The sequence below is a fragment of the Alternaria triticimaculans genome (genome assembly GCF_023758025.1).
Source record: "Alternaria triticimaculans strain BMP 0046 chromosome Unknown scaffold_3, whole genome shotgun sequence".
NCBI classification, from domain to species: domain Eukaryota; kingdom Fungi; phylum Ascomycota; class Dothideomycetes; order Pleosporales; family Pleosporaceae; genus Alternaria; species Alternaria triticimaculans.
Window position 1 is genome coordinate 725,487 of NW_026055960.1, and position 21,893 is coordinate 747,379.

Sequence of the window (21,893 nt, forward strand, 5' to 3'; positions counted from 1 at the left end):
GTGAGGTGTAGTGGAGGAGGAGCGACACGGAGAAGAGCTGAGAGGCTTGCGAGTAGCAGGCAGCGCTCCACCATTCACCGGCCTGCGCCAGCCATGGGGGGCATGGATCGTCAAGGCAACCCTGCACTCGCCTTTGTGCTGCTATCAAGCCATCGTCTATCGTGAACGAACAACAACAGGCGACGCGACATCACGATTACCGCGCCGTGTGGCCGTGACGTTTGCTGCTGCGTGGCTCGCTGTCTGTCAGTCGGCCTCTTCCACTCACAGGGAGCACTGCGAGCTGCTGGTCCCGTGTTCCTCGTGGCTCGCCATCCCAGCCGAAACAGGACTCCCAAGGTTCCAAACCGCCGCTAACTCGGCCTTTGCCGCGTTATTTAGCCCTCATCATCTCCTGCGGGCCAGATTGTTTGGTCGCGAGAACCACGGAGAGATTGGCTTTGGCGACACGTGACTCGCCCGTCGAATAAGCGGTCAGCACCAGTCAGGGCTTCATCATTCTGCCGTCACAGCCCCCTACGCGTTCACTTTTCAATACTCCCGACATGGCCTCGCTATCGCGTTCGCTCTCAGCTATAGGCTGCCGCGTCGAGGACCTGCACCCCGTGGCTCTGCTGCGCATCTTCTACCTCGCTGCGTCTCTTCTTGTATCGCGGCACCATTCACCTCCACATGCAACCTCACTAACCACTCCGGCTTACTAGATCCTCGTCATTCAGGCTGTTCCTGCCCTGCGCTCGCGCTTTCTTGCTTATGGCTCCCGTGTCACCGGCGTGAGCGGGAGGAAGGAGCCACCCGCTCAGCAGCAGTCGGTTCTCACTCGTACACTCGACTACGCTGCGTCGCTACAAGTGCCCCACAACTACTTCACCCATTTCTACATCACATCTGTGCTCTGTTCGCTGTTCTGGGCATGGAGATTGCACGTGTGGGAAGCTGGCAGGCAGCAGCAGATTGTCTGGGCGCTCCTGCTGCTTCAGGGCCTGCGACGCATGCTTGAGTCGTACGCATACACTTCGACGAGCAAGAGCCGGATGTGGTTCGCCCATTGGGTACTAGGACTTCTCTTCTACATCACGATAAACATGGCCGTCTGGGTTGAGACACCTAGCAATGCCGCCGGCAACTGGGCATTGGTACCGGGGGTTGTCACCGCGCAAATGCTGCAACACTCCTACCACAGCTACCTCTACCGCCTCCGCACCGAGAGCAACGGCTACCAGCTTCCCTCGCATACCGTATTCCCGAACCTACTCTGCCCGCACTATACCTGCGAAGTCGTCATCTACGCGCTATTGTCGCTCATAGCAGCTCCTGAGGGCAGCTGGGTCAATTGGACACTGGTCTGCGCAACTATATTTGTCGCTACAAACCTAGGAGTAACGGCTATCGGAACAAAGGAGTGGTACGTGGAGAAATTCGGTGCCGCTAAGGTAGGTCCGCGGAAGAGAATGGTTCCTGGTATCTGGTGAAGCGTGTTGCGTGTAGAAAAGGGCATGCCAGTGGATGGTTTCCAGAATGTCTGCACGGCATGCTGCCGTACATGCTCGGTCCCATCACCCCGTGCTTTCATTTTCCGTAAGCGCAGTCTTCTCTGCTATCTGCACACCCCTCCAATACTCCTTCCCACCGCCTAAAGTGGTCTTCCGTGGTGATGACGACAGGCGGGACGAAGTTGGTATTTCCCGCGCCGCCTACGCCCTTGTGCCCTCTGTGCGGGGTATCTTGCAGCGAGTAGCCCCACCTTGGATGGTTATGTAGAGCAAGTAACCACATTCAGCAGATCGTCCTGCACTGTATCGTGCGGTATCGTTGGTGGCTTGCTTACACACGGTAGTTGGAGACTATGATGCTATCGCAATATAAATCAAACCTGTTCCCTTTTGACAGTGGAGCACCCATTCCTCAAGCTTCCACATTGCAATATGTCTCAATCCGAAGCACCCAAGGATCTGCCCGAGATGGAGTACCGCTTCATGGGCAAGAGCGGACTGCAGATCTCTGCCATTTCTCTTGGTGGTTGGCTCACATATGGCGGTCATGTCGGCGATGATAACACTTTCGCTTGTCTCAAAGCCGCATTTGATGCTGGGTAAGTCAAAGTATACGATACACATGTGTGATGTACACTGACTTTGTATCTGTTTATCTGTAGTATCAACTTCTTCGATTGCGCTGAAGGATACGCAAAGGGCGAGTCGGAGAAGGTCATGGGTCGGGCGATCAAACACTTCAAGTGGAACAGGAACGATATTGTCGTCTCCACCAAGGTATTACACGCTGGAGCGGGATTAGACCATGAACTGTATTGACTGGCGTAGATCTACTGGGGTACTCACAACTCCGCCCTCCCCTCGCCACGCAACAAGATCAATAACCTTGGGTTATCACGAAAGCATCTTATCGAAGCAACCGAAGCCTCGCTCGAACGACTACAACTAAGCTATGTCGACATCCTCTACGCACATCGCCCAGATCGCTACACACCCATCGAAGAAACAGTACGCGCCTTCAACTACCTCATCAACACAGGCAAAACCTTCTACTGGGGCACGTCCGAATGGCTCGCCTCTGAAATCGAAGAAGCATGGGCCGTCGCCGACCGTCTCGGACTCATCGGTCCCATTGTCGAACAGCCCGGCTACTCACTGCTCCGCCCGCAGAAGGTTGACCAAGAATTCAAAGACGCGGGCCTCTACACCCGCCGCGGTCTCGGTCTCACCATCTTCTCCCCTCTTCAAGGCGGCCTCCTCACAGGAAAATACGTCGACGGCGTGCCAGAAGATTCGCGTCTCCGCGTATCAGACGACCCATACATCCAGTCCGTCATGAAAGGCGTTGGCAGCGATGCGTGGAACGAGCAACAAGGCAAGATCAAGAAGCTCATGGATGTTGCGAAGAAACTTGGTACTGACGTTGCGACGCTGTCCATGGCGTGGGTGCTGTCCAACAAGAATGTATCGAGTGCTATCACGGGTGCGTCGCGGCCGGAGCAGATTTATCAGACTGTCAAGGCGGTTGATGTTTATCGCAAGTTGACCAAGGAGAATTTGGAGGAGATTGAACAGGTTATGGGGAGTAAGCCTGAGGCTCTTACTATGAGGTTTGGATAGACTCCACATGCAGGAAGAGACTGAATGGAATCGTTTGGTGGATGCATGTAGACCCAATCGTTCTAAGGAATCCATTTTACTGCATGTGCCATTTGGATCTGCATGTATTGATGTCTTGTCAACAACACAATTAAAAGCAGACTATATTGAACCAGCTGTACTACCGCTCAAATTGTATCGCAGTAAAAGCTTCTATATGAACATTGTAAGAGTTCCGTGAACGTATGAGCAGAACCATGCTGCTTTCCTTCCTCCAGGGCTCCATGAGGCTAGCTCGTCACATGTTCTCGCGTTCCAGCGCATGGTCCGTGCCACGTTTGCCTAACGCAACAGGCTACACCGTGCCGTCTGATGCGACGACTACAACACCTCATGCCTTCGCTCTTTCTTTTAATTGCCACTCCTCCAATTCATCACGTCTAGTACTTCCAAAGCACATCATCCATCCGGCCTCCAGTGTTTTGACGTCGTAAAGTTAGCGGCACGCGACGCTAGTCACCACACGCGAAGCGCGCAAAAGAAGCATACTATAACGCAATCATGGCTGGTAAAGAGGCGACAGTCTACATCCTAGATCTGGGGCGGTCAATGGGTGAAAAGAGACATGGCCGCGATCAGACAGACCTGGATTGGGCATTGGAGTATGTGTGGGACAAGATTACCACTACTGTAAGTCGACGTTCATTTGGAGATTTAGTATGTTCGATGCTCGGGACGCTTTAATTTCCCCTCAAATATGGTCTGACAAGAGAATTAATCAAGATGTAGGTTGCGTCAGGCAGGAAGACCGCGCTGATGAGCGTGATTGGCTGCCGGACAGATGAAACGGATCTTGCTGGCAACATGGAAGAAGGGGAAGGATACGAAAACATAAAAGTATTCTCAAATTTGAAGCAGTAAGCTGTCAGACACGAATTATGTTGTATGTACTAACAGGTGCGAGATATCTACTCGGCGACATTCGGATGCTGCAAGATCAGCTCAAACCAAGCAAGACAGACAGCGGCGACCGTGAGTAACATGCATCTTTAGTTTTACTTCTCGCTAACTGTCACAGTGCTTTCCGCACTTGCGGTAGCTGTTTACATGATTGGCAATGCGACACAAGGTGCCAAAGGCAACCCATTGAAGTACGATCGCAGGGTGATCATTGTGACTGACGGTCGCGGTCAAATGGACACAAGCGACCTCGAAGAGATGGCGGCGAAGATCAAGGACCCGGCTGCTCCATTCGAGATCGTGTTGCTCGGCCTCGATTTTGATGACGAAGATGTGGGTTATGAAGAGGAGGGCAAGAACGGGGAAAAGGTATGTGACACGATCGCCATAGCGGACAATGATTGACCCAATCTAGGCAAAGAACGAAGGTATATTGAAAAGCTTTATACATGACTGCGATGGCAACTTCGGCACCCTTGCGACAGCCGTCGATCAACTTCATACACCGCGTCTCAAGGAAACCCGCCCTGTTCAGAGCTACAGAGGCTCGCTTACGTTGGGAGATGCTAGCAAGTACGAGGCCACCATTACCATTGACGTCGAGCGATATCCATGTACCATGATATCGAAGCCGCCCACAGCAAGTACGTTCGCAGTACGAACGGATCCGGGCGCATCGGGGCAGTCATCGGCGACTGTCGTGGGCGAAGACCAGCCGATGCCCGATTTGGCAGCAGTCCACAACCAGCGCGTCTACCAAGTGGACAACCTTGATGAGCCTGGTCTGAAGAACCCTGTTGAGCTTGACGAGCTAGAGCGCGGTTATGAATACGGCAGAACTGCAGTGCACATCTCAGAGTCCGATATGAATGTCGTCAAACTAGAAACCCAACAGTCTCTAGAATTGGTCGGCTTTGTAAAGATGGAGGAGTTCGAGCGTTATCTTCCCATTGGTCGCTCCAACTTCATCGTACCGCAGAAGGCCAATACCCAAGCACAGCTCGCCCTATCTTCGTTCATTCACGCTCTCTACGAAGCCGATTGCTATGCGATCGCAAGACTGGTGGCAAAAGACCTCAAACCTCCAGTGTTGCTGCTCCTTGTTCCCCGTATCGAGCTGGAGTGGGAGGCTCTAGTCGATGTTGAGCTACCTTTCGAGGAAGACATGAGACGGTACAAGTTCCCACCGTTAGATCGAAAGCTCACAGTCAGTGGCAAAACTATCACAGAGCATAGAGACTTGCCTACCGACAAGCTCCTTGACGCAATGAGCGACTATGTCGATGCAATGGATCTATCGACATTTGGCCGCGACGAAGAGGGTAACCCAGAGGAATACGCGAAACCAGAGGATACGTTTTCACCCCTTGTCCACCGCATTGGGCATGTGATAAAATGGCGAGCGACGCACCCCGACCCTTCGCTGCCAATTCCTGATCCACCCGAGATCCTAATGAAGTACTCCGCGCCACCAGCAGAGCTCCTCGCCGCATCGGAAAAGCAACTGAAGAGGTTGATGGAAGCAGCAGATGTCAAGAAAGTCCCACCAAAGGTCAAAGGTCGAGGGAAACGCCAGCGTGGAGATCGCGACAAGCCCCTCTCCGGTCTCGATGTTGACGCACTCCTCGGCAATCCCAAGCGAGTCAAGATCGAATCCAACAACCTCATACCCTCGTTCAAGCAAGCACTGGCCGCTTCTGACGACATGGAGGCTATCCAAGAAGCCGTGGACGATGTTGCAAAGGAGATTCGCAACCTTATCAGCAACAGTGTGGGCGATAACGCTTATGGACGGGCACTTGAGGCCATTCGCGTCATGCGCGAGGAGCTTATCGAGCTCGAGGAGCCAGACATATACAATCCCTTCATCAAGCAATTGAAGGAAGATATACTTGGTGGAAAGCTCAACGGCAATCGTCGCGATATGTGGTGGAAGATCAAGGGAAGCAAGTATGGACTTGTGGACTTGAATAGGTGCCACACTAGCGCTGTGACTGAGGATGAAGCGAGGAGATTTTACGAGATTTGAGGGGACTGAACTGTTGAGATGCACAAGGCGGCCTGAGATAGATGAACAGGTTTCAATGACTGCTTGCGATATCATCCCACATTCAAACGCCTGTAGCGAGTCCATTTATCGTGTTGCGAGCTCGTGATGTGAACCATACGCGATAGCGAATCGCTTCTTTTCGTTGGTCAAAGCCATGGTTCAGTACTACAATACTGCCTCTCGGATGTAGCGAGATCACTGTAGCATGATTGTATGCACAAATGTATTTGTGTCGTGTAGTAGTGACTTTGTTTGCTGCTGCGCGTACATGTCTTGTTGCGGATGACTCTCGGCTAACGCACCTGTTCCGTCCGAGCTTCCTCCGTGCCTCCTTCCATGGCTTTCCTGCACCAGACATCACGACACCGCTCATCAAGCGTTCGTCATGTTCAACCGCAGCATTTACCGTTTCAAATGTGTAAGTCACCCGTCGCCACTGTAGTAGTTTCCGCGCGCGAATAGACCAGGCGCAGCCAAGGGCCTGATAAGTCGGTCGCGCGATGCGGCTGGCTGCCGTTGTTGTTGCGACACTCCCGTGCGAGCACCGGGGACCGACTGACATCAGATGATGAGCCTCTAACGTGTGCAACCCCTGCCAGCTGACGGTTACAGCTCAGCCCTAGGAAGATGCAGCTCAGCTACGACGCCAGAGCGGCCATTCCGAAAATGCTGACCGGTCTTTTGTAAAACCATCTAGGATACCTATTCCACAGTGCGGGCCCTTATCTTCTTTCAAACATGCAACTACAGACTCTCAAACTACTGAGACATGATCCAGCCAAGCGCTCTATGTGCCAATCCGATTTTTGACGCCTCCAACAACTGCCAACATGGATCCTCAAACTCCGCAATACTCATATTTACCTGCATCGCCAGACATTCGCATATTCCGACCAGATTATGCCTCTTTACCTTCGCGAACAAGCGACGAGTCCACCGACAGCAGGCGCGAGACGCCATCGAGATACAGCGAAAACGTCAACGACCCAGGCCTAGGTATCCAAATGGAGCCCATGCCATCACCCAAATCACCAAGCTCTACGTATTGGCGGCAGGATACGCCTAATACGAAGCCTGGCGCTTTTTCTCCTCCGACCTACTCTCCAGGGCCACGACCACCATACTCCAGAACACCCGATACGCTGTATTCCTTTGGATCGGGTATCTCGAGAGCACGAACAGATCCTATGACCGAGAGGTTGATAGCACACCGAGCGACGCAGTCAACTCAATGGCGAGTAAACTGGCGTGGGCCGGCCCTCATGGTGTTTGCTTTCATCATGGGCATAGTGTTTGCGCTTCTTCAACACCTCTTGTATACTTTCTTGCACCACCAGCGAGAAGAGGACGAGGACAAGAAGTTTCGCTGGGTTCTGTATGGGCGCGCACTTGCCTACCTATCGAAGCTTGCTTTTGGCGGATGTGTGGTTCTGGTCTTTCGTCAGCGCATGTGGAGGGCGTTTAGGAACCGAGCTTTCACCGTACTGTCTATCGACCAGATCTTTGGCGCTACTGAAGATCCATCGATTTTCGGAAATTGGGAAGCCCTTTCTAGTGCACCGGTCCTGTGCGCTATTGCCTTGGTGAGTAAACAGTCCTGTAAGAACTGTCTAGGATACATCACTAATTAAGGTTGCTGGCTTGCAGGTCATCTGGCTGGTCCCGTTGGCAACAATCATCTTCTCGCCCGGTGCGCTTACCTTCGGAACCTATCTCGACAGCGAGACAATCGATCTCAACGTTCCCACGCTGAACTTCTCGATGGAGTCCACGAAAGACTGGCGGCATCCGGTGAAGTTGGCCGACGGAAGCAACAAGAGATCGATGATGTATTACAATACTACGGATTTATCGGGGGCTACACCAGGGTGGTTTGACTATTACGATCAGCCCTCGGCGGAGTTAAGACGTGTCGCTCTTCTGCTGGCTTATAGCAACGTGGACCGTCCCAACATCAGGCAAGATGCTCGGCAAGACGCTTGTGGAGGGCGGTACAATTGCACGTACGAACAAAGCTTTGTTGGGCCGAGCTACCAATGCGAAGAAATAGCAAGTGGTGCAGATGACGATGAGAGACTAACGGAATTGGGTGCACCCTTCAACATGAGCATTTTGGCACCGCGAGGACGCTTCGTTTACTACGCCGATGTCGACGAGGGCGAATATGCCCGCCCGCAAGCCGACAACTTCCGCAAAGGTTCGGGTGGTATACCTGATGGTGAAATTCCAGTCGACCTGGGTGTCTTCAAGTCAGAACCTGCGCTCTGGATTGGCTATGCGTTCAATTCCACAGTAAAGCTCGCGGAAGACCACCCTCTTGCAAAGAATTGGACACATCGCTATGATGCGCGAATCATGCGCTGCATACATATGGAGACTAAGTATACAGTCAGCTGGAACTTCACTGAACCCTTCTTCAATTCCACGGTCAAGCTAGAACCGCAGAGGCCCATTCTAAACACCAGCTTTCCCCGGGGAGTCGACGGCAAGATCAACTACACCCTCGATTCGGGACCAGCGGAAAAATACATCAGCCCTCGGAGCGACGTGGGCCTTTACAAGAAAACGGCCGCATACCATGCTGTCGGCGACATGTTCAGGAACTTTCTTCGTGGGCACGTCGATCTCGAACCGCCATTACCCGGACCATACTATGCACAAGTCTATTCTGATGTCACAAAGACACGGCTAGTCCAGAAGAACAGCGAGCCTAAGCAAAACCTGACGAATGAGATCGAGACCTTCTACTCAGACATGGTTCTGTCATTGCTATCAGCGCCAGAGATGTTAGCAGTCGCCGAAGAACAGCTCACAGTGAACCGCTCGCGACTCCAATCCTCATTCGTCTACGTCCCCGAACGGCTCTGGCAATGTTACGCGCCAGTTGTCTTTATCACACTCCTCATTCTCCTGTTTGGCGCTTTCACTATCTGGCAAGATGGTACGACGTTCTCGACTGGCTTTTCTCGCATCCTGGTTACCACACGAAATACCACCCTAGACGACATCAGCCGCGGCGCGTGTTTGGGCAATGACCCTTTTCCACTGGAGTTGATGCACACTAGACTCAAGTTTGGTGTTCTTGCAAATAGCAACGATCCAGAGTACATGAGGGAACATGGATATCAGGGGATTGGTGACTTCCAGAGTGTGAATCACTGTGCTTTTGGCGTTGCTTCGGAAATCGCACCTATTGTTAGAGGAGCGCCGTATGCGGGGTTGACGAAGAGACGTCATGGAAATACATCATTGAAGCCGAAGACGGAGGATGAATAGACACCTATGTAACTTGGAAGCATGGATAAGAATTAATACCTTTTCCTTCTCCCAATCTATCGGGAAATATCAGCGCAACGTCTTGCATGGCTGCCAACAGATGCGGGTGGCTGCCCACGTGCCGCTCTTGTCGCTAGCGCCCTGGTCCTTTCCGTGCCTCCACCCACTCAGCTCTCCTTCATCTATCTTATCAAAGTTTGCGACACGCGACGCTCCAACCTATTGTATGCGATCTCGTCTTCTAGAGCTCCCTGGAACGCGTCAGCCTCGACACCCGTTACGTGACGGCTGAATCCACAAGTGGATAGTGTGGGGGCGGAAGCGTCGATCGACCCAGCCTCCCCGAGCACCGTTGACGAACTGTCGCCCGAACATCGAAATCGTCTCGAGCTTATGGGCAGGTCTTGTAGAGTATTGAAGTTTGCTGATATTACAACCAGAGAAAAACAAGGTAATGGGCAACTGTCATGGCTGTTACTCACACAAGCGCGTCAATCTGCCGCGCACATTGTTGTTCGATGCTGTCTCCCGGTTTCCCAGCTATGACCATGCGCAAGGCTCAAAGGCATGCTCAGCGCGGAGTTTGCGGAGGTAAAGCACGAGGCGACCTGCAGGGGAATTATTGAACATGCATTGGCGCAGCAATGCTGAGACGAGAGTGAACCTCGCCCATCTGCTGTGCCGCAGTACCTAGGTAGGCTCACTGGAATATAAGCCCCAATCCGACTGCTCTTGCCATGCAATCAGTAATCAGGCTGCACAGACAATGGAAGGACTTTCGGTCGCGGCAAATGGTACTTTCGATGAACGTTTTCGTCATCTCCTACTAATAGCATCCAGGCATCGCTGTCATATCTGTGGCTTTCCAACTTACTGAAGCCTTTAGGTCGCTGATATTATACCCGACAAGATGGCAACAGTACATGGGCATTCAGAGCGGCCTCGAAGCTGTCGTGGCATCCGGGGGGCGCAGCTGGCTCTTTAACTGTAACATAACAGTAACCTGCCCGGTTCCCGATGACTCACTCATCTTCGAGCTCTGTCGCACCGGTCAGACCCGTGCTGTCGAAACGCTTCTGGAGAAGGGAATGGCAAGCGTAGTAGACACGAGCCCCAAAGGATGGAAGCCACTGCACGTAAGACGCTACTCCTGTGTGGAGAACTCAATCAAGGATGCTGACTTGGCCAGTTTGCCGCCGCAGCAGGTCACGTCGAGCTTTGCGCTTTGTTGATTAAGGGAGGGGCAGACAAGTCTGCACTGGTGTATGAAGGACCTTCTGATGCGATCTTGTAGGTCCCCAGTGTCGACTGACGGTACCGCTGCTAACGAAACTAGATCGCCCATATCGCTTTTCGTCGCATTTTGTACCGATGAGCACGCTGATATCAAGATCGCGATGCTCAGACTCTTCTGCGAATGCATTGACATCGCCGACGCCGACAGTGATGGCTGGACTGTACACGACTGGCTCAAGAGAGCGTATGCGAGAGAACGAGTTCCTATTTCGCGAAACAGTATTACATGGCTACTTCACCTTACCGTGAATGAACAATACGTCGAATTTAGCGTGCGCACTGCTTGGTCCGCCCTGCAACACGCCATGAGATCTGTTCTCAACCATGCGCATCACAACAACTACCTCGAGCACATTCTCAGTCTTTCTAGCGAAGAGCGTCTGGACATCAGCAAGAGACACCTACATGCTATGGGCTCTTGGCTTGCTCTACGTGTAATCGGTCGAGTGGTCCTACCAATGGCAGTGAACGCCGGCTCGTTTCTGCAAATGAGGGGCTTTGATTGGATGGAGGACGTCCTCACACATAAGGAATACCTGAAGGCACTGCCTAGTATCTACTCAGCTTGGTGTAACGCAGTGTTGGACTGCATTGAGCAGTTGAAAGTGTACATGCGCGAAGAGCTCGATGACTGTCTACGCCAAATGAGCATGACACGAAGGACCTTCGTCCGTGTGCTGACTCAGTCCACGGATATCCCTCACGGCGCTGAAAAGTCATCAAGAACTGCATGCACTCACTGCGGAGACGACTATGGTCCATTTGCTGGCGGACTGGTCGAACCTGCGCGCATAGCCGTCACAGAATGCGTTAAGTCCGGTCACAACTCGAACTGTGTCTGCCACACGATTCATAAAGACTCGACGATTTCAGAAGAGCTTCAGGACTATACCGGAATGCTTCAAACGGAGGATACCAACGATTATACGCAATTGGATGAGGAGTTCTTCGACGCCCAGCCGCACGCTTTCAACGATACCGACCTCCAAAACAATCCTACATCAAACATGTTCACCGATATAGCGACTTTGCTTTACAGTGCTCAAGGCCGGATCTGGCTCGGTGAGCACTCAATAGGGGAGCGCCTGTGCTCGACCTGCCTGCTACTCAAGGAGAAGTACATTGGCGAAGATGGCCTGTCTGCTGACTTTCCACCTATGCCGAGAAGTTTCGAAGGCCTGCGCGTGAAGTGGTGAGCGTGCGCAATCCGTTGTAGATTAATTCTCAGACGCTTTTCATGACACATGTGTATATTTACATTGCTTTTCGTCGACTTTTGATGGCACGCTTTAGTTGAACACAACAGTCTTTTGACCGTTCAAAAACACCCTCTTCTCGCTCCACCACTTGACTGCCGCTGCCAAAACCTGGCTCTCGACGTTGCTGCCCTCCTCGACCAACTCCTTGGGGCTCAAGGCATGGTCGACCCTAGCAACGCGCTGTTCAATGATCGGTCCCTCGTCCAGATCCGCTGTGACGAAATGTGCGGTCGCACCGATGATCTTGACACCACGCTCGTAGGCCTGGTGGTAAGGTTTCGCGCCCTTGAACGAAGGCAAGAAAGAGTGATGAATGTTGATAATCTTGCCCGACATCTCCGTGCACAGGCGCGGTGAGAGGACCTGCATGTAGCGCGCCAGAACAACAAGATCGATGTTATGTTGCTTGATGAGATCCAGAATCTGCGTCTCCTGCTTCTCCTTGGTGTCCTTGGTTACAGGAAGGTGATGAAATTCAATGCCGTTGTTCTTTGCCAGCTCGGCAAACTCAGGGTGGTTGGACACAATAATCGGGACTTCGACTTTAAGTTGACCGGACTTGACGCGGAACAACAGGTCGTTGAGGCAGTGTCCGATTTTGGATACCATGATGAGGACCTTGGGCTTGGAGTCTACCCGTTGGATCTGGTATGTCATGCTCATTTCGGAAGCGAGCTTCTTCATGCTTTCTTGCAGCGCGGACACATCTGCTGCATGGCCGAAATGCACACGCATAAAGAACTTCTTGGAGTCTGGGTCGGAGAATTGCTGGAGATCGAGAATGGTGAGGTTTTCCTTGGCCAGTAGACCCGTGACGGCGTACACAATGCCAGCCTTATCCGGGCATGAGAGCGTGAGGTAGTGATCGTCGCCTGCCATTTTGGATGTTGAAATCCGTTCTTTGGAGCCGAGTTGTTGAAGTCGCGGTACGGAGGTTGCTATGAATCGCCTGCTGCTCAATTGCAATGATGACTGTTTTGTCGAAAATTTGGGAACTAGGTTTTGCCGGTTTCGGAAAGCGTCGTTTGGTGGGTTTATGGACGGCCGGGCCGTGATTGCGCGGGTTGATGTGTGGAGTGACCGTGTGCAGGTGCGCGCTGGTCGGAGAAACATGTCGATGACAATTGGATCTTTTTTTGTGAGATCTGAGCGCGGAATGGCGTTTTCTTGATGCCGTGCTTGACATCTGCGGCTTGGGTGTAGTTGCCGGAATCGGCCGGCGATCTAGCCTCGTCGCTTACCAGTTGAGCCACCAGTTCGTAGGGATGCCGGTACCAAACTTCAAGTTTCTGCTTGCATCGTGTGGAGAAAAGCACACATCGTGCCAAGGGCTCAAGAAATGAGATAGATGTGGCGGAAAAGGCAAGGCTCACACGATCATGCCTCCTTCCGTCATCCTGCACCGAACGATGGTTCTGCTAACGTGGCCACCCACAGAATGCTCATATTGCTTTTATATAATCGATATGCTTCTCCGCCTATCTAATTACATCGACATCTTCATCCGCTCGAATGCATTCACGAACTCGGTGTAGTCCCAAACGTCTTCGTCTTCGAGAACGAACCGCGAACCCGCATATTCATCTCTCGAGAGCCCAGGCGAAGGCACCATCTCGAGATGCACAATCCGACGCAGTCGCTCGTTCTCCCAAGGACACATTTGACCCATCCAACTAGCAACCAGATCGACACGCTGCTCTCTAGTTTTGTTGGCCACATCAAAGAAAGCAGGTTTCCAAACCTCCTCACGCGGTGGCTTCAGTGAGTACGTCAGCGTGTCTAGGTATGGGAAGTGCTCCAATATAGCCTCGCTGCTACGCAATATCTCAGGCCAAAACCTCCTCTTCCAGCAATAGCTGACGTGCTCGAGAGACTTGTCGAAGATGCCGCGAGGACTTGCTTCAGTCACAATGTGCCGTACCAAATACCGATTGGCGGAACCCACGTCGACGTTGCCCAGCGCCCAGAAAGAAAAAAAGTTCGACCCGTAGAAAACAGGGCTGCTTTCTGCGCGCAGCTGTCGACACGTCCTTATGAGTGCTACGGGGATCTGGCCGCTGCATAAGGGTTGTGGTTCAATCGGACCTTCGCCGCCATGTCGGATGTTCAGCACTCTCATCACCGGCCGAACTGCGAAGGGGTCGCGCGAGTAGACGAGAACCGCGCCTTTGATCCGGAACGCGAACTCGTAGATCATGTCGCGAAGTTCGCGCGGTAAGTCCAGAAACCCAACTTTGGACGCATCTTCTTTCTGAGATGCCGCCCAGGTTATCGATGCGTTTGGCTGTGGTTGTTAGCTTGCGAAGGCCAAGGGGCTGCGACTGAGGGCACACACATTTGACGCCATCTTCGACCACCGTACGTGCGACAGACACAATCAAAATTCTGAGAATGAATGTCAGAATATCCTACTACCAAAATGACGGACTTGCGACATGATATCCTCCTGGACAATGACACGCAGGATGCGTAGACTAACCAAATCGGATACGAAAGGGCGGGGCTCCAATCCTCGCTTTCCGTGTCATTCATCCGAATCAATAGTTTGCTTTGACTTTACGCGCGTAACGCATGCATACCGCCTGTGTAGGTTCTCACTTGCGAACAGAAGCGACGTTGTCATGGTCGCGGTCATCTTCCAATCTTACATCTTATTGCGCATGACCGGCCGCACTACGTCGGGCTCTACCTCCACTACGTATCTGCGGCGAGAAATAGAGGTGTGTAACATCATCATCGTTACTCTTCTACTCTTACTTTAAAACTTCTGCTCTTGAAACTCTCCAAAAAACATAGGAATATGCTTTGTTCAAAACAACATCCCCATTATACCATGTGCAGTTGCGCTATAGCCGACCACAGCTGCATTGGGGGTAGCTCGCTATACAACCCAGTATATAAGTCTTCGCAGCCTCGAACTCACCCTCCCTTCCATCTTCCATTGTCGCTTCCTACCAAATTCCAAAAATCAACCCAACGACTTACATGTTGTTCTCGGCGCCGGGCTTTTCAAAGTGGACTTGATATGCAATAATGTTTTGTCCGCGCGAAAAGAAGATGCGAGAAACCATGAGCAGAATGCAAATGCCAGTCTGCTATGCCGCGCCTTAGCCCGCCTCCAGTTGATCGAATATATAAATCTCGACTTCCGCTCGCCTTCTTGTGCCTCAACTCCTCTCCCCATCGACTTTGTTCTCCAAAAAAAGTCATGCCAACATGGGATGTGTCCGCCCTTCTCTGTCCAGAAAGGAGCGGTAAAGGACCCATGAGCATTGTCCCCGCTTTTGCGTAAAGAATAACTTCTGAGTCTTTACCACCAAAACTGCTAGAAGACATGTCCTCTCTGCCTTGCATCTTCCATTCTCACTCGGAACAGAATATCAAAACGAAACCACGTCTTGGACATGTTGTTCTGCGCGCTGAGCCCTGGAGACTTTCAAAAAATCTGGATGCACTGCCTATGTTTTGTCTGAGCAACAAGAGCACATGAGCGCACATCAAAAACCGAAAATGAGTTGGTCCCGCGATATGCTGCGCTGAGTATCCACCTCTGGTTCCTGGCATATATAAACCTCGCCTTCCGTGCACCTAGTTACTACTCAAGTCCTTTCTTCTTCTCTTTTACTCTAAATTAAGAAAGGGCGCACTCATGTGTTCGGCCCTCGCTTCCCAAAAGTACGTGGATCAGGAACATGAGCACTGCCTTTGCCTCCCAAAACTACGTTGGATCTTGTACATGAGCACTGCCTCCGCTCTTCCGCCGAAAGCCAACTTCCAGCATTTTGCTTCCAAAAGTCTGTGAGCATGTCAACATGAGTGTCTGTCCTGCTCTGGTTCGGCTTTTACCCCATGACTGAGACCGTCAACATCGTGTATGGCATGGCCTCACTCATCGAAACACAACAATGTCGACCACATGTGTTGCCGCGACCCGTCGACTGGCACGAAAGTCAATGCGAAATCAAAAACCATACCTCTTTACACTTATGTGAAGCCGTTCAACAAAGACATGATGGCGAGAAACATGAGCTTCTGTGCAAAGAATTGGGCTGTGATCCGAAAAGATCGCCCAGCGTTGTGATGTCGTCCTCGCAAATTTCCGATCAGGCTGGCGGCTCCTCTGCGATGAGGGTCCTGGATGGGTATTTAAACAGGTGGATTGTCACCAGACCTTCTTCTCTCCACGTCGTTCTCAAAACGAGGGAAAACCAAAAATCAGCCTTTCCGTCACTATGGCGCTGGTCGACTTCTGATTAAGATCTGTACTTAGCCATGATCAGCATCATCGCTTGGAGCACCTTGCAGCCTTGAGAAGTACATCGGTAAATGCTTCATTCTTTCTGAACATTATATCTTCCGCCGGCTATACGCCCAATATGCTTTCATGGGTAGCTTCCAGTCGACCTTCCTCAGATTCGCATCAAAGATATCAAAGTCCACCCCTTGTAATCTATCCAGCCAAGATTGCGTCGCTATGCTCGGCATAAAGACACCGAATGCCTGTTCGACCTCCGCTAGTTGTGCCTCCTGCCCTGTGTTCATCTGCTGTGCGCTGTACTGATGTTCCTCCTCATTCTGGTGTTCGAAGTCGTGGCCGAGTGTGCCTTCGGATCGCAGCTTAGACAGCATCTCGCGGGCGGTGATGAGGTGGTCATTTGCGCGTGTCGCGACGGTGAAGATGGCGTCGCGGAGACCGGGGGCGGAAGCGCCTTGGCGGAAGACGTCTTCTTCGCGGACGTTGGCTTCGGCCATTACGTCGAGTGGGAGGAGTACGGCGCCTTGTGTGGGTCCAGACTGCCCGGTCATGGAGTTGCTAGTGCCTAGTGGCTGTTGTGGGGGGAATGCGATGAGCGGGATGCCTCGCAGTACGGCTGCGATGCCCATGGCCTTGCCGATGTGCGATGCGATGTGGTCGGTAGTGAGCGAGGCCTGGGGCAGCGCTGACAGCGTCAGATACAACATGGTCGAGTATGTATTCTCCGCATAGCTTTCCAGTGCACTCAACGTGGGATACGGTGGATTCCCTAAATATTGTTCTCTAGTGTTGATGATGCGGTGGAACCAGTTCTTGCTCAGTCGCGCCTTCCCACCAGATCGCTCGTGCAGATCCTCAGCTGCTTGTGCTAGCAGTATGGCGACTGGCTCTTTCGGAGGTGTGCCAGCCAATGCTTTCGTGACGGTATCTCTCCAGAATTGCATGCGCATCATGCCAATTGTGGGTGTGCTGGTAGTGTCGGCGACGCGGGCGACATCGACGTTGAAGGCGCGGATCGCGAGGTAGGCATCTCGGGAGGATTGCGGTATGAAGGTTTGAAGGACATGTGAGGGCGCATCATATGTTCTGCCGTTTCGTCAGTGTGCGACAGAAGAGAGTTGCCGTTATGAAGCTACCTGACTAGATTCGCGCAGTAAGCACGTGCGCGTGCAATCTCATCTTCTGAAGGGCGAGCAGCATTTTGCAGTCGTGGCGAGGTGTGAAATTGCCTCCGTCGTGGTCTTGGATAGGTGTGTATGCGCCGGACAGGAGCTATGCGGAGCCTCGGAGGCGGCATTGAAAACTTTTGAGAAGACGAAAACTACTGTACAGAGCGAAGATGCATGGGAATCGAGCAGAGAATGAAACAAAATCGATCTACAGCCCTAGAAGATGCATGTGTTTGCGCAATCTGGGGGAGGCGCAATTGCTCGTAAGGCACAAAGAGTGCACGGCGACTGGTGGGTTGTATGACGCTATTACGTCGATCACCCGCAGTCGCCACGTGAAAGCGCGTCGACGCGACTGGACGAATTGGGTGCATGCGAGGAAAGCGCAACACCAACACGCACAACACAACACGATGGAGTCACCACACCCAGACGAGAGACCCGTCAAGAAGCGCCGATTCTTCATAGAAGACTCCTCCCCTACTCAGCCGCCGTCGAAACCCATCGAACCTCCCCCATCGTCGCCGCCACTACACGCCGCAGAACCACCAGACGAAAGCAATGGCAACGACGAAGAGACCGATTTTGGGAGTTTCGATGTCGGAATGCTCCAGGCCGTTGTTGGAGAGCTCTCTACCACGGTATTGCAGAAGCTGAAAGACGTCAGTGGAAGCAACGTAGAACGAGGTATGCCAGTAAGTGTGAGGTTGTAGTTGCATGGCTAACAACGTGTAGCAATTAACCTCTACTTGGACGGCTCATGGAGCAAGATGCCCTCACCATCCCCCGCACCCGTCTTCAAATCCGGTCGGCAGCCGATTCAGATGACGATAGCGAAAACCCTCAATCGAACCGAATCCGAAATATCGAATGCGTCCACACCAGGTTCAGGCACCTCTACACCCACGATACTGCGAGAGATGCCCAGTAAGCGCTACATTGGCTCTTTTGGCGTCGTAGGCTTTGCCACCAAGAGCGGATCTCAGCTGAAGCACGACGAAAAGATACGGATCGAGCGCACCAAGCCACAACCTAAACTCAACAAGGCAAAGAAGGTCATCAAACTCTCGAAACCGGATATCGTAGTCAGGTTCATGAATGAGCGTGGTGCTGAAGTCGGCAGGTTGGACAACGATTCAGCAGCATGGGTATCCGTGCTCCTCGATCAGAAAGTGTGCTCTTTCGACGGCTCTGTTGTATACACACCCGACAAAATACGCACAGGCGATACTATATACCTACAGCTACGAGCCTTTTTCGTTCGCGCAGCATTCGATTCGCGTAAATTTGCCAAACCGGACAACAACCGAGAGATCAATCTGTTCGAAGAGAAGGAATCGTCCGACGAGCGAGACCTTCGGCTACGGCAAGTCGGTCTTGTGAAGCTGTTCGATAACATCAACCTCCAACCGACCCGCGAAAATGAAGAGACGGCGAAGCACAAGCGACAAGGTCTATTACAGGCAGCAGAGAGTGAGGAGAAGAAAGGCGATAAGCCGAAGCCGAAGAACGGAACATCCTCCACGCCTGCGACGTCTACCAATCCCACATCCTCCCCGCCACCCGACGAAGCCGAAGAAGGAGAAGAGCTGGAGCAGGATCAACTGGACTCACTGTACAAGAAGGCGCAGTCTTTTGACTTCGACACCCCAACCATGGAGCCAGCAAGCACCTTCCGCATGGACTTGCGCAAGTATCAGAAGCAGGCGCTCTTTTGGATGGTCAGCAAAGAACGGAATGAGTGGATAGAGGACAAGGAGACCTCGATGCATCCCTTGTGGGAGGAGTACCAGTGGCCAACTCACGACGCAGACAATCAGCCAATACCGACCATCGAAGATCAGACCATGTTCTACGTCAATCCCTACTCTGGCGAGCTCTCGCTTGAGTTCCCGAAACAAGAGCAGAATTGCCTTGGCGGTATACTCGCTGATGAGATGGGTCTGGGTAAGACTATCGAGATGCTCAGCTTGATCCATACAAATAGAACAGAAGTTGACGAGGATGCGTTGGCGACGCGGAAAGCTCTTCCCCGGTTGCAAAAGCTCAGTGCCGAAGTTGAGCCTGCGCCATACACCACACTCGTCATAGCACCCATGTCATTGCTGGCACAATGGCACAGCGAAGCTGAAAAGGCGTCCAAAGAAGGAACACTGAAGGCCATGCTCTACTATGGCTCGGAGAAGGCTGTAAACCTTCAGAAGCTATGTTGCGCATCAAACGGAGCCAATGCGCCCAACGTTATCATCACGAGCTACGGCACAGTTCTATCAGAGTACAACCAGGTGGTTGCTCAAGAGGGGAACCGTGGCTCGCATGGTGGCATCTTCTCGCTCGAATACTTCCGCATCATCCTCGACGAAGCGCACTACATCAAGAATCGGCAGTCCAAAACGGCCAAAGCATGTTACGAGCTCAGTGCAAAACATCGATGGGCGCTTACAGGAACACCGATCGTCAACCGCTTGGAAGACCTGTTCAGTCTAGTCCGCTTCCTCAAGGTCGAGCCATGGGCGAACTTCTCATTCTGGAAGACATTCATTACCGTTCCCTTTGAATCAGGCGACTTTGTACGTGCCTTGAATGTAGTACAGACGGTGCTAGAGCCACTGGTGCTTCGTCGAACGAAGGACATGAAGACACCTGACGGTGAAGCTCTGGTACCACTGCCCCCACGGACGATCGAAGTCGAGAAGATTGTGCTGTCACAAGACGAGCGGGATGTGTACGACCACATATTTCTGCGCGCAAAAAGTCTGGTCAATGCTAATGCAGAAGCCGGCACACTGATGAAGTCGTACACAACCATCTTCGCGCAAATTCTACGACTACGGCAATCATGCTGTCATCCTGTACTGACACGCAATCGCAACCTTGTCGCCGATGAAGAAGATGCCTCGTTGGCATCGGATCTTGCAAATGGACTGGCGGATGATATGGATCTCTCCTCTCTGATTGAACGTTTCACTGCAGAAGGTGATCAAGATGTCAATAGGTTCGGCGCACATGTCTTGAAACAGATACAAGACGAATCCGCGGCCGAGTGTCCAATCTGCTCCGAAGAACCCATGATCGAGCAAGCAGTCACCGGCTGTTGGCACTCAGCCTGCAAGGAGTGCTTGCTAAGTTACATAGCCCATCAGCGTGACAAAAACGAGATACCACGCTGTTGGAACTGCCGCGAACCCATCAACGCGCGCGATGTCTTCGAAGTCATCCGGCATGACCACGCCCCCGGTGACGAAGACAACCACGCTTTTCGATCCGCCGACGCACCGCCTACTTCAACACAAACACCGCGCATCAGCCTTCGTCGCATCGGCGTCACCGGCTCCGCGAAAACTCAAGCCCTCCTAGGCCATCTCAAAAAGACACGCAAAGAAGAAAAGGGCGCGAAAACAGTCGTCTTCTCCCAATTCACATCCTTCCTCGACCTCATCGAACCAGCTCTAACCCGCGACCACATCCCCTTCCTCCGCTTCGACGGCTCCATTAGCCAGAAAGTACGCGCCCAGATCCTCACCGAGTTCACCACTTCACCCAAACCATACGTCCTGCTCCTCAGTCTGAGAGCAGGTGGTGTAGGCCTGAACCTGACGTGTGCAAACAAAGTCTTCATGATGGACCCATGGTGGAGTTTTGCTGTTGAGGCCCAGGCTATCGACCGTGTGCACCGTATGGGTCAGGAGAGGGAGGTTAAGGTCATAAGATTTTGTGTGGAGGGGAGTATCGAGGAGAAGATGCTTAGGATACAGGAGAGGAAGAAGTTTATGTAAGTGTAACGCGTGTTGCTAATTGTGAAGGGTGGGTGCTAACGTGTTGCAGTGCGAGTTCGCTGGGTATGATGAGTGATGAGGAGAAGAGAGTGCAGAGGATTGAGGATATCAAGGAGCTGTTGAGTTAGATGTGAGTGGCCTGGCGGCTGTTTGCAGGGTATAGAGTAAGTGGATGATTATATGCGATTATACCCTTTTTGAGTAGGCCTACGACATAGAACAGGAATCCATGACTGCATAGTATCTCCGTCGCTAGACGATCGTGTGGTACGAAGTGGTCGACTTCCGCGCTCCTGCCTCATCGTGCCTTCCCAAAGCTCCCGCAACCCTCCCGGCCACGCCTGCCACGACCATCAGCGACTGCCACAACACATCAAGATGACGCGTAGCAGCTCCTGCATCAGGCCATGACGCTTCCGCATCGCCGCACATACGTCTCGCAATATTGCGTGCCACCGGCATCCACATATGCCATCCAATCCCCTTTCATCCCATCAAACACCATCTCACGGGCATGTCGTCTAATGGTAGGACGCTTGAGCACAGTACACCTTCTCTCCCCTCTCCCCATGAATACAATTCGTGGCTCTCACTGGCGATTCAACTCGTTGGCTCTCTCCATCAAGGCAACTTGTTGGCTCATTCCATTCGCCACCGCTTCCCACTGATTAACTTCTTTGGTTACGAGAAATGCGGGTTCGATTCTCGCCATGTCCATCATGATTTTTTGTTCCGCTCAATGTCCGTTGCTATAGCTTTA

At 52.3% G+C, this 21,893-nt stretch overlaps 9 protein-coding genes across 9 annotated transcripts; 6 read left to right on the plus strand and 3 right to left on the minus strand.

Moving 5' to 3' along the window:
* Nucleotides 1-545: 545 nt before the first annotated feature.
* J4E78_002917 (uncharacterized protein) lies at nucleotides 546-1,472 on the plus strand (the record flags this gene model as incomplete). The annotated part of the gene is made up of 2 exons (XM_049363561.1): nucleotides 546-647; nucleotides 705-1,472. 2 exons carry the CDS (start codon nucleotides 546-548, stop codon nucleotides 1,470-1,472), a joined length of 870 nt encoding a protein of 289 aa, XP_049224226.1.
* Nucleotides 1,473-1,925: 453 nt separating this feature from the next.
* Nucleotides 1,926-3,113, plus strand: J4E78_002918 (uncharacterized protein; the record flags this gene model as incomplete). The annotated part of the gene is made up of 3 exons (XM_049363562.1): nucleotides 1,926-2,092; nucleotides 2,156-2,270; nucleotides 2,322-3,113. The coding sequence occupies 3 exons, from the start codon at nucleotides 1,926-1,928 to the stop codon at nucleotides 3,111-3,113; spliced, it is 1,074 nt and encodes a 357-aa protein (XP_049224227.1).
* A 540-nt stretch (nucleotides 3,114-3,653) lies between these two features.
* On the plus strand, nucleotides 3,654-6,081 carry KU80 (ATP-dependent DNA helicase II subunit 2; the record flags this gene model as incomplete). The annotated part of the gene is made up of 5 exons (XM_049363563.1): nucleotides 3,654-3,782; nucleotides 3,882-4,009; nucleotides 4,057-4,124; nucleotides 4,171-4,421; nucleotides 4,468-6,081. 5 exons carry the CDS (start codon nucleotides 3,654-3,656, stop codon nucleotides 6,079-6,081), a joined length of 2,190 nt encoding a protein of 729 aa, XP_049224228.1.
* Nucleotides 6,082-7,382: 1,301 nt separating this feature from the next.
* Nucleotides 7,383-9,378, plus strand: J4E78_002920 (uncharacterized protein; the record flags this gene model as incomplete). The annotated part of the gene is made up of 3 exons (XM_049363564.1): nucleotides 7,383-7,391; nucleotides 7,440-7,685; nucleotides 7,735-9,378. The coding sequence occupies 3 exons, from the start codon at nucleotides 7,383-7,385 to the stop codon at nucleotides 9,376-9,378; spliced, it is 1,899 nt and encodes a 632-aa protein (XP_049224229.1).
* A 737-nt stretch (nucleotides 9,379-10,115) lies between these two features.
* Nucleotides 10,116-11,870, plus strand: J4E78_002921 (uncharacterized protein; the record flags this gene model as incomplete). Its single annotated transcript, XM_049363565.1, has 4 exons — nucleotides 10,116-10,124; nucleotides 10,299-10,514; nucleotides 10,568-10,668; nucleotides 10,715-11,870. The coding sequence occupies 4 exons, from the start codon at nucleotides 10,116-10,118 to the stop codon at nucleotides 11,868-11,870; spliced, it is 1,482 nt and encodes a 493-aa protein (XP_049224230.1).
* A 93-nt stretch (nucleotides 11,871-11,963) lies between these two features.
* Nucleotides 11,964-12,812, minus strand: J4E78_002922 (uncharacterized protein; the record flags this gene model as incomplete). The annotated part of the gene is made up of 1 exon (XM_049363566.1): nucleotides 11,964-12,812. One exon carries the CDS (start codon nucleotides 12,810-12,812, stop codon nucleotides 11,964-11,966), a length of 849 nt encoding a protein of 282 aa, XP_049224231.1.
* A 607-nt stretch (nucleotides 12,813-13,419) lies between these two features.
* J4E78_002923 (uncharacterized protein) lies at nucleotides 13,420-14,130 on the minus strand (the record flags this gene model as incomplete). The annotated part of the gene is made up of 1 exon (XM_049363567.1): nucleotides 13,420-14,130. The coding sequence occupies one exon, from the start codon at nucleotides 14,128-14,130 to the stop codon at nucleotides 13,420-13,422; it is 711 nt and encodes a 236-aa protein (XP_049224232.1).
* A 2,150-nt stretch (nucleotides 14,131-16,280) lies between these two features.
* J4E78_002924 (uncharacterized protein) lies at nucleotides 16,281-17,485 on the minus strand (the record flags this gene model as incomplete). The annotated part of the gene is made up of 2 exons (XM_049363568.1): nucleotides 16,281-17,274; nucleotides 17,325-17,485. The coding sequence occupies 2 exons, from the start codon at nucleotides 17,483-17,485 to the stop codon at nucleotides 16,281-16,283; spliced, it is 1,155 nt and encodes a 384-aa protein (XP_049224233.1).
* Nucleotides 17,486-17,770: 285 nt separating this feature from the next.
* J4E78_002925 (uncharacterized protein) lies at nucleotides 17,771-21,261 on the plus strand (the record flags this gene model as incomplete). Its single annotated transcript, XM_049363569.1, has 3 exons — nucleotides 17,771-18,044; nucleotides 18,093-21,129; nucleotides 21,183-21,261. 3 exons carry the CDS (start codon nucleotides 17,771-17,773, stop codon nucleotides 21,259-21,261), a joined length of 3,390 nt encoding a protein of 1,129 aa, XP_049224234.1.
* Between the last annotated feature and the right edge of the window lie 632 nt (nucleotides 21,262-21,893).